This window comes from Ammospiza caudacuta, chromosome 21 (assembly GCF_027887145.1).
Source record: "Ammospiza caudacuta isolate bAmmCau1 chromosome 21, bAmmCau1.pri, whole genome shotgun sequence".
Taxonomy (NCBI): Eukaryota; Metazoa; Chordata; class Aves; order Passeriformes; family Passerellidae; genus Ammospiza; species Ammospiza caudacuta.
The window spans coordinates 3816048-3825947 of NC_080613.1; the positions used below are offsets into that span (position 1 = coordinate 3816048).

The 9900-nt window shown below is 47.9% G+C and overlaps 2 protein-coding genes across 3 annotated transcripts; both read left to right on the forward strand.

Annotated features, from left to right (window-relative positions):
* Positions 1-30: 30 nt before the first annotated feature.
* MED22 (mediator complex subunit 22) lies at positions 31-6025 on the forward strand. Of its 2 annotated transcripts, none has more exons than XM_058818110.1 (4): positions 31-194; positions 655-735; positions 980-1188; positions 4566-6025. In XM_058818110.1, the coding sequence occupies exons 1-4, from the start codon at positions 72-74 to the stop codon at positions 4762-4764; spliced, it is 612 nt and encodes a 203-aa protein (XP_058674093.1). In that variant the 5' UTR covers positions 31-71; the 3' UTR covers positions 4765-6025. The 2 variants fall into 2 exon arrangements, with proteins under 2 accessions (XP_058674093.1, XP_058674094.1); XM_058818111.1 differs by having other exon boundaries at positions 4572-6025.
* A 307-nt stretch (positions 6026-6332) lies between these two features.
* On the forward strand, positions 6333-9133 carry SURF6 (surfeit 6). Its single transcript, XM_058818387.1, has 4 exons — positions 6333-6648; positions 7033-7245; positions 7808-7899; positions 8380-9133. The coding sequence occupies exons 1-4, from the start codon at positions 6555-6557 to the stop codon at positions 9049-9051; spliced, it is 1071 nt and encodes a 356-aa protein (XP_058674370.1). The 5' UTR covers positions 6333-6554; the 3' UTR covers positions 9052-9133.
* The last annotated feature ends 767 nt before the right edge of the window (positions 9134-9900 follow it).

The window sequence follows — 9900 nt, forward strand, 5'->3', positions numbered from 1 at the left end:
GCGCGAGATCTCGCGAGAGCGCGGGAGGGCGGGGCCGGGCCGGGCCGGGGCCGTGAGGGGAGGGCGCGGCCATGGCGCAGCCCCGGGTGCTGCCGCAGAGCAAGGAGACCCTGCTGCAGTCCTACAACAAACGCCTCAAGGACGATGTCAAATCCATCATGGACAACTTCACCGAGATCATCAAGACGGCCAAGGTGGGCCTGAGCACCCCGGGTGCTAAGCGGAGAAGGGCGGGGGTACGCGAGGTAGAAGGGGCTGTGAGGGGAGAACCTTTCGTAGAATCCCCGAATGTTAAAGGCTTTAAAGGGACCTTAAAGATTATCTTGTTCCACTCCCTACAGTGGGCAGAGAAGCCTTCAGGCCTCTCGAAGTTGCTCCAAGCCCTGTTCAACCTGACCTTGAACAGTGTGTGAATTGAATTGTAATTCACATACGGATGTAAATTTCATATACATAATGTGTGATCTCATTTCACATCTATAGGAGATTCTCATGCATTTCCACATCTATAGGAAATTCACACACATATTCACATCTATAGGAAATCCACACACCTATCCACGTATATATTCCCAGACATTGTACCTTATAACATATAATTATCTATTTGAATTTTAAGTATGTAGAGGTAGATTTGTGTACTTTTCTCTTTAGATCGAGGATGAAACTCAAGTGTCTCGAGCAACCCAGGGTGAACAAGATAACTACGAGATGCACGTCAGAGCTGCAAATATCGTGAGTAGCACTGTACTGGTCAGACCTGTGGGCAGCACATCCTGCACGGGCTGTTGGGTTCATTTTTGGGTCTTTATAACACTCCCAAGGACTGCTGCCAGGAGAGTAACTTCAAGCTAGGTCAGAATTCTCATGTTGTGGGAGTTTGGGCTGAAGGAGCAACTTGGGAGATCTCGGAACTGCAGCAAAGTTGTGATGTGTGTTCTGATCTGCTCTGCTGTGTGATTTTTCTCGCTGCTGCAAGGTCCGAGCTGGCGAGTCCCTGATGAAACTCGTGTCTGACCTGAAGCAGTTCCTGATCCTCAACGATTTCCCCTCTGTGAACGAGGCCATCAACCAGCGCAACCAGCAGCTCAGGAGCCTGCAGGAGGAGTGTGACAAGAAGCTGATTGCCCTGAGGGATGAGATCTCCATTGACCTGTACGAGCTAGAAGAAGAATATTACTCTTCCAGGTACAAATAGGGCAGTGGACTCTGCCTTACAACTCCAGGCCTTTTTGGGGTACTTAGTCCAGACCATCAAATAGCCCTGAGAGTATAGGTGTTGAGAACGTTCCCCAAAAATTTTTAGTCCTACTTTTAATTAGGTCAAACTCTTTTTCTTCAACTAAAGCAGCTGCCTTTTCCTTGTAGATAGCCTCCAGGGTTTAAATATCCTGGTGAAAGAGGTTTGATAGGTAATTTCCTTAGGCTTCTGTTGTAATCATTAGAAAAGAAGATGAATTTCCTTGGGGGAATCCCTCTGAAGGAGCCTCTGGCTCTCTCCCTGCTGAGCTGGGTCCTGATGTCAGCTGGTGTCACCTCACCTTGCTGGTGAGTCCTTTCACAAGTGACCTGGTCACACATTGTGCCTTTTCCTTCCCAGCCCACTGCCCCCAGCTGCCTCCAGTCCTGCTGGGGGCAACATTTGCAAGGAGAAAAAAAGACTTGCTCAGTTCCGTTGAATTGTGAAGTATTGTGATAGGATTTTCTAAGGAATGATTTATTACTGGTTTGTTTGTGGGATTTTTAATATTTTTAAAAGCTTCTTATTTAGCAAACAGATTTTAGAGAATTCAGACACTTTATTTTTTTGTCATGCACTCCAGCACTTCTAGTTAATGATGCAGTAAATGAAAGCAGAAGAAAACAAATGTAAACCTGGTTATTTTGGCTGCACTTTCCAAGCTGAGTGAAGTCAGTGCAATAATTCTAGGAATATTAAACAAACACTTACCTTTAAAAAATCTTACTTAAAATTTTACTAACCAGGTTTTCTATGTTTGCCTTTTTCATTTTTCTAAGAATGCTGAATGCCTATAACCCCAGCAAAGTCAACTAAATTGCTCAATATCTTTGAAAGTAAGGCGATTGTTTATGAGTAATATATGTATTTTAAGAGTAAAAAGATAATAATATGACACAGCTTAGAGGTAAACATTTAGAGTTATTTTTCAAACTGTATTCAGTTTTTTGAGGAGGTTGTGATGATCACAAACCCAAGCACCTGTGTGGGTGCTGATAGGTCCATGACATAGCAATGAGCTTATCCAGAGGGGTGTGGTGTGGGATGAGAGTGCCCCACATGTGCCAGGTGTCCCCAAACTGCCACCACTGTGTGCTGGTCACTCTCACTTTTGCACTGAGGGGTTCTGGCCATGCTGGCATGGTCTGTTCACCTGCCTGGCCCCAGGTGCTGCATAAACCAACCCTGCAAAACTGACAAATGTTGGTGTGCATCAGATGGATTTGCCTTCCTGCTCTTTCTTATGGGTCATGAGGTGAGGAAACCTGGCAGCTCTGCAGAGCTGTGATCTGACACTTTGTTATCATGTAGCACTTGGTCATTTGCTTCCTCCCTTCCTGTGCTCTTTCCTGTCTTTTTCTGCACCAAAGAAATCATGTCTGTGTAAATACAGAAACAGTGATTTATTCAAAGTCCTTTTGTAATTAGAATACTACAATATTTTTAATGAAATCTTGTCTAATGTGGGGGAAGGGTTTCTGTTATGTCACAGCCATGTTTCAGTAGCTGTCAGCACAACAGCCTGTTTGCCCCCAAGGGGAGTTCCTTGCTGTCCTAGGATGCCTGGTCAGTTGTAGGGTCAGGTGTTTGCCAGGCTTTTTGTGTGCACATGGGCCTTTTGAAACTAGACCCAAGAAGATTGTCCTGAAGGAATCTGTTTTCCTGCCCTGTGATCAAGTTCTGGAGTGTCCCTCTGCCCTCAGACTGGCTGGGAGCCTCATGGTAGTAGTGAAGTCCCTTCCATGCCCTGAGGAGCCCTCCCAGGACAGAGCAGCTGGGCTGTGCAGAGCTGCTCACTGAGCCTGACTTCTGAGCAGTGTTAGCTGAGAGTGGAGCTTGGGCTCTGCACCTGTTCTAACTGGGGCAGCAGGAGAAGCAGTCACACTTCTGACACAGCTGGAACATGGTTAGCAGCTCCCTGCCATGAGGTGTGGGTGCTGTGGTCAAGTTCTCCTGGGAAATCGTGGCCTGAGGTCTGTGACAGAGCAGAAATTGTAGTTCTGGTTCAGTCCTGGAGCCCAGATCCAGTGTTGGGGACTGATCTTCCAAGGGATTTTACAGAAGCCCCAGATATAAAACCTGTACCCACTGCCTTCTCACTCCTGCAAAGCCAGCTGGGTGAGGCTGCCAGGAAAGAGCTCAGCTTGCCCCTGGTGCTCTGTGTGCTTGTGCCCCAAAGTGGTGACTGCAAGTCCAGCTTGCCCTCTCTCATCCTAACCCCCAGAGCTGCATTTGTGTTCCATTGCTCCCTCCTCTGAGACCACAGGAGCTGTCCTCAGTGTGGGGTTAAATCTCACATGTTTCATGTTTGTGCAATATGAACTGTCTCATATTTCTATACTTAAAATATTTCCCTAAGCATCAGTCCATACATTACAAATGTAAATAAAGCTGCAACAACAAAATCACTTGACCCCCTGGGTTTGTTTTTCTCTGAATGCTTTCTGCTCCAGCACTCCCTTTGTCTTGGGTATCTCTTGTGTGTGCAGCTCTTCTCTTTGGGATTTGTGTTGGTTTTGTTCCAGTTCCTTCCATGTTTCTTTTTAGTTTTGGCCCTTCCACATTTTGTTTTCCTCAGAGTATGGGCAAGAATTAACCAGTTGTTTAAAAACCTTATTTTCCCACACTGCTGGTCCATCCAATGTTGGAGTCCAGCCAGCTGCTTTTAGAAGCACTGTTAGCTCAGGCTCTTTGGGAAAAGGCAGGAGCTCTCAGTATTTTATAATCAAACTGGGAAGCTTCAATGGAAGATCCAAACCTGTGGAGCACTTTCTTGAAAGGGCAGGGGTGCAAATAGGGTTCTTCTTCATTGTGACAGGGACAGGCCCCAAAACAATTGTGGCAGGGTTTTTTTGCTGAAGTAAAATTTAAAGCAGGATTTATATTTTTTCCTCACATAGGTTGCAGTCTAATTCCAAGTAAAATAATTGTGGGTAAGGTCCATGTCTCACTCATCAGTAGCAGAAATTGCACATTTGGGGGTGCCAGGACTTCAGCTCAGATCTTTTCAGAGACTAGGAGTGTCTGAGAATTGAATTAGAATTGAGCCTCTGTTTTATTTTGTAGCCACAGTTCTTCTCTAAAATTGCCCCAATGCTCACCAGGCCCAAAAGATTTTAGGACCACCCCTTAGGGGGGGTGTCTTAGGGAAAGTCAATGTCACACGACTTAGGATGATTTCATGAACACAGACCTTACATCCAGCATTTTTTTTGCCATTTTCTTAATGCTTTGCTTCTGTCTTGCTCCCTCCACCCTTTCCATCCCTCCCCTCCTCTATCACCACACCTGCTCTCTCCTCACTGGGGTTGTTTGTTCTGGAAAGCTACAGTCTGTGTGACAGCAATGATCTCCCACTGTGCGAAGCCTACTGGAGACAAGACTTGGCCACGCTGTCCCCCGAGAGCCTCTCGATGCCTCTGGCAGCCGCCACAGCCGAGCAGAGCGTTGTCACCTCGCAGAGTTCCACCCCTTCGCACCCGCACGTCAACGGGCACGGGGCGGGCCCCGCCGAGCATTCCTGAGGAGGATCCGCTGCTGCCGGCCGCGGTTCACCGGGGATGGCCCCGCCGAGCATTCCTGAGGAGGATCCGCTGCTGCCGGCCGCGGTTCACCGGGGATGGCCCCGCCGAGCATTCCCGAACAGGATCCGCGGCTCACCCGGGCATGGCCCCGCGCTGCTGGAAGTCTTCCTCCTGCTGTGACGTGCTGAGCAAGCCGCTCCTGCTGCCGGGAGGAGGCACTGGAGCTGTGCTGGCACTCCCTGCATGGCTGCAGTGCTTCCTCCACGCCAGGACCTTGCCAGGAGTGTTGCTGTCCATAAGAGATAGAGTTGTGTAGACACAAAGTGAATCTCATTAGAACAAATTAGAGTCGGGTTTGCTTTAATGTGATAGTTATGTGTAGAGTTCATTAGAAGTCTTAGAAGTTTGTTTCCATGTGAGTGTTGGGAGTTGAATTTCTTTGGGATAAACTTGAGCCAAATGTGGGGGCAGTGAGCGTGTTGGGGTTTTTACTCTGCTTCCCAAGGTTATTGACATTCTGGCTGCTTTAAAGCTCTCTCAGGATAGCATCTGACAACCTCTGGTCTACTGTAAAGAGTCTTATAATATTTTTACACAACAGTCTTCACTGTCAAAATGCTTTACAAACTTGAACTCTTGATTTGGAAGGAAGATCCCAGGAGACCCTTATGGGAGGACAATGTTCCCCTCTAGAAGAAGAAAGCAGGGATCAAACTGAGGGATCAATGACACCACTTGCTCAAAGCCACAAAGAGAAGCAGTCTCATGCTTTAGTCAGTCGATTCCTTCCCCAGTGTTTACACAGAAATTCCTGTTGATATAGTCTGAGCTAACATGGAGCCACTGTTTATGCTGGCTTTTGGTTTTGTCTAATGACAAAATCTTGAGAGCAGTGAGGAATACTCGGTTACTCTCAGTTTCCTTCCAAAGAAACACATTTGGTGCTTGGTCTGCAGCTGTTCAGCAGCTCAGCACATCTCCTGTCCTTTCCTGTGGGGGTGGCCCTGCCTTGGCTCGAGCTGTGCAGCTGAAAGGGAGATGCCACTGACCTGAACAGTGGCACCACAGCTCGGTGTCACAGCACCACAGAGCCACCAGGGCATTCCAACAACTGAGCTGAGCTTCCCCGGCTTTCTGCTGTAACGTCTCATTTCTTAGGATGTGAATTTTTGCTATTATTTTTCGGTTTCTTTTTCTTCCATTCCATTTATTTTTGTAACTAGGTGATTTAATAAAACTGCCTGTTTTGTATAATTTTTAAGGCGTGTGTTTTCAGCCTCGAGGCTTTATGAAAATGTCGCAATATGAGCGTGCACATGCGAGAGGAGGGGACGAGCTCCCTGCAGGGGCTGCAGAAACCATCACGAAACTCGCCCGTGCTTTGGGACCTTACCCCGGTGCAGGGTTTTGTATTCCAATAAAGGGAGGTTTGGCAAAGAAAGGTTTGGGAAGTGCGGAGGAGGCGAACCGGGGCTGCCTGCGGGACTCTGGGGAGGTGTCTGGAAGGCACGGGGGTCGCTGTAAGATCCGTTTTAGTGCAATACAACAGGTGGCAGTCCCTCAGGAGAGCCCGGAGCATCCCTGGTGTGACAGACGGACGCCGTCGGTCCGTGCCGAGCCCCGGCGGGGGCGGCTCCGGCGCGGCCGCTCCGTGCGCCCGGCGCTGCCGTCACTTCCCGGCCGGCGCGCTCGCTCCATCACTTCCTGCCTGCCGGGGCTCCACGAGGAGAGCGCCGTGTCCCCACGCTGTCCCCACGCTGTCCCGGGCAGCTCGGGCACCCGGGGCGGCAATGGCCAGCCTGGCCGCCCAGGACTCCTACCTGCAGGGCTTGGCCAGGAGGGCCGGCGTGCAGCACGCCCCGGAGTCGCGGAAGAGGAAATTTGGTACTGGAACTGCAACGCTTCGGTTCTGTCCTCTCCGGCCGGTTTGTGGGAGGCTGGGCGCGACAGCCGTGACCCCACGGGGGGCTTGGCCCGGGATTGTGCCGGTTTCTAACAAAAAAACCAATCTGCTCAAGCAGGGAACTCCCGAACACGTTGTCCACCGGGAGCCCTGGAAATCAGTGATCTCCATTCACTGCGGTGATGGATGTGGAGAGCTGGGGTTTTACAGGATGTTTGATCTAATTAAATAAATCCTAGAACATAATTCTTGAACATTTAGCTATGCCATTGCAATGCTGGAACATTAATGTTCAGTAATAACTGAATGTTATGAGTGGAAATGTGACATTGTCCTATTTTGTGTAATTTGTTTTTGCGTTCTAGTGTCTAAGCCAGGCCAGCCCGAGGATGGCAGACAGGTGAAAAAACAGAAGAAAAATAAGCCCAGGAAGCAAACTGAGAAGAAGAATGCTCCTTCAGCCAAACAGGATGTTTCTAACACCAGTAAACCCACTCCAGGACAGAAAGCAGCCCCTCAAGCCAACAAATCATCACCACAAGATGGCACACAGAACAGAAAGGAGAGTTTGGCTACAGGTAAGAATTTCAGCTTTGCCATGGCCTGCACTGCTTTTCTTCCTTCTCACCAGTCTAGTTTGGAAAGCTTAAATTGGGAACATCTTTGCTTATTTCACGTGCCCCAGAAGCTTTTGCCTATGGACAGGAATTTGTGGCATCACCACTGGGTGGCTCTCTGGAAACGGTGTTTAACTGAACTGAGGTTTTGTGCATGTGAGTAACTTTGGGAATTACCCGTGGATGCAGTCCCTGTCCTGCCAGCTCAGCTTTCCTTTATGACAATGAAAAGCCAGATCACAGAGAAAAGATGTCCTGAGCCTCTCTGTTCCACAAGCCTGGTACTTGTCTTTGGCTTGCCAGGCAGCCCCAGGGCATGCCAGGCCACTGCTGGCAGTGTTGAATGATGAAAGGGGAAATTCTAAAGAAACCAATGAAATAGAAACTCTGGGTTTGTTTGGATATTCCGTTCCATTCACAGCATCTAAAGAGTTCCCAGAGTTTTTCCCAAAGCCAGAGAAAGTGCTACTGTTTAGCTGGTGCTGCTTTTTAAGTATTTTTATTTTCTCCCTCTCATTTTCAGGAAGTAAAAGTGAACTGAGTTCCCCTTCTGTTTCTGCACTCAGCCTGTTGCGTCAGAGACTCCATGAGAAGATTAAAAAGGCTTCTGGACAGGTATGGGGACTCAGAATGTGTATCCATGTGTGTGTTTGTGCACCTGAAATCCTCCCCAGCCTCCCAGGACGTGGGACAGGATCTCACTGGGTTTGAGCTGATTCCAGCTCATAAAAAATTGCCTGTAGGGATTGCCAGGTGACCTGTGTGTGTTCTGTGGAAAAACCTGTGAGAAAAGATGGGGTCAGCTTCAAAGAGAACATGCTTTTGGTGATTTTTAGGAAAAAGCAAAGTAGTGAGAGCCTTCAAGGGAACAGCTACAGGCTGTTGAGGGAAAGCTGAGGGATTGAAATGTTGTTACTGTGTTTGGGGTTTGAAATGTTGTTACTGTGTTTAGTGTCTCTAATGGCTGAGTCACTGCTTCACATCACAGGTGGTGCTTCTGAGGAGGAGTTTGAAATCAGGAACTGGGGCACAGCCCAATTTTTCTTCTCCTTTAACCCTTTAGGACTTCTCATTCATGTCCGTCCTCCTCCTTAGGATAATGCCAAGGAGTTAACCCCTGCAGTGCTGGAGAAGAGGCAGCGAAGGAAGTATGAGAGAGAGAGAAAGAAACGCCGGCGAAAGGAGTTGAAGATGAAGGCAAAAATGGAGAAGAAAGAGACTGAGGAGGTACCAGCAGAGCCGGAGAGCAAAAAGGAGGAGAGCAAAGCTGACATTGTCTTCAACAGGGTTAAAGTTCATGAAGAGAACGAGTTAAACAAGGTCCAGAAGAAGAAAGAGAAGAGGAAAGCAGTGAAAGGCAATATCACTCCTCTGACAGGCAAGAACTACAAGCAGCTGCTGAGCAGGCTGGAGACCAGGAAGAATAAACTGGAGGAGCTCAAGGAGAAGGATGAGAAGAAAGCTCAGGAGCTGGAGACCAAGATAAAATGGACAAATGCCCTGTATAAGGCAGAAGGGGTGAAGATCCGTGACGATGAGGAGCGTCTGAAGGAGGCCCTGAAGCGCAAGGAGAAGCGGCGAGCGCAGCGCAAGAGGCAGTGGGAGGAACGGACTGTGAGGGTGGTGGAGAAGATGCAGCAGCGGCAAGACAAGCGCAAGAAGAACATCCAGAAGAAGAAGAAGGAGAGGATAGAGAAGAAAAAAGCCAGGGCCCGGAAGAAGGGCCGAGTTCTGCCAGAGGACTTGAAAAAAGCTGGGTTAAACTGAGGGCAAGGCAGCTCTCCTGGCACTGGGGCTCCAGGGTCTGTCACTGTCCCAGGCCACGGTTTCCCAGCCTCATTGTACTAAAAAAACAGTTGTATGTTTGTTAATAAAGTTTTCTATCCTAAAGAAACACCTTCTGGCTGATTTCTAATAGCAATTATTATATTTCTAAAGGGGAAATGTCAGTTGCTGTCACTTCCTCTAAAGGGCAGCACAGTGTCCTTGCATCCCCTGGGAATGGGAAAGAGGAAACAAAAAGGCAAAAAGACCAAACATGGGATTCATCTCAACACAAATAGAGTAAAACCTTTGCTTATATGCAAATACCTTTGAAAAGAAGATACATTTATCCTCCCCACCACAAGAAAACTGGAAATAATTTTCAGTTTTAGGCAGTGCTGTTCCTTTATAAGTTATGTTTTATCAGCATTAGGTCAATATAGATATAAACGCACATGTACACGTGCATGGATTTATTATTGTGGAGCTAATGGATTTATTATTGTGTAGCTAATGGATTTATTATTGTGGAGCTAACTGATCTTTTTGGATCATCCACAGGACACACTGACTGATCCTGATGGTAGAAGGATTGGCTCCAAGTCTGTCTTTGGCAATAATAAAAAATTAGGTTAAAAAAAAATTCTGGCAACCACAGGTGCCTGCAAGGGTTTCTTCTCTGTGCAGTTCACCAGTGCAAAATTGTATTTGGTCATTACCAATTTTGTCCTTTATTGTTGTTTATACAGAAATACAAATGTGAACTTGGGCAGCTGCTTGCCCAGCTCAGGAGGGAAGGTACAGCTTGGCTGCTGGCAATTCAGTCTGGGGAAGATTGGTGGGATCAAGCCA